The sequence below is a fragment of the Cystoisospora suis genome (assembly GCF_002600585.1).
Source record: "Cystoisospora suis strain Wien I chromosome Unknown contig_5972, whole genome shotgun sequence".
In the NCBI taxonomy this organism is placed as follows: domain Eukaryota; phylum Apicomplexa; class Conoidasida; order Eucoccidiorida; family Sarcocystidae; genus Cystoisospora; species Cystoisospora suis.
Window position 1 is genome coordinate 1 of NW_027158761.1, and position 361 is coordinate 361.

Genomic DNA, 361 nt, shown 5'->3' on the forward strand with positions numbered 1-361 from the left:
GGTGGTATTTTTCTCCTTCTTGACATCTTTGCTTTCTACCAACTTCTCAAGATCTACGTCCCCTCGAAATCTTCCTTCTCCTTCTTCTGCTCTTCACTCTTCTCTTGTCCGTTAGCATGGCTCACCCGACTGTTCCGTCGCAAGCTTCATCTCCTCTCTCATTATGAAGAAGATGAAGAGCATCGACGTGGTCGTTATCCTTATGATGATCCCTCCTGNNCACAGCCTTGTACACCTCTTTCTTCCTACACACCAGGAGGGGAAGGACTGCATCTAGATCATCCTTTCTCTCGGGGTTCCCACCATCATCGTAGAGCTCCTCCTCTTCCCCCTCCTCACCCCCATAGTCTTGACGCGTGTC

The 361-nt window shown here is 49.9% G+C and overlaps 1 protein-coding gene across 1 annotated transcript; it reads left to right on the forward strand.

Annotated features, from left to right (window-relative positions):
• Positions 1–360, forward strand: CSUI_009746 (uncharacterized protein; the record flags this gene model as incomplete). Its single annotated transcript, XM_068069855.1, has 1 exon — positions 1–360. A coding segment is annotated over one exon (360 nt), but the record flags the coding sequence as incomplete, so codon positions are not given.
• Between the last annotated feature and the right edge of the window lies 1 nt (position 361).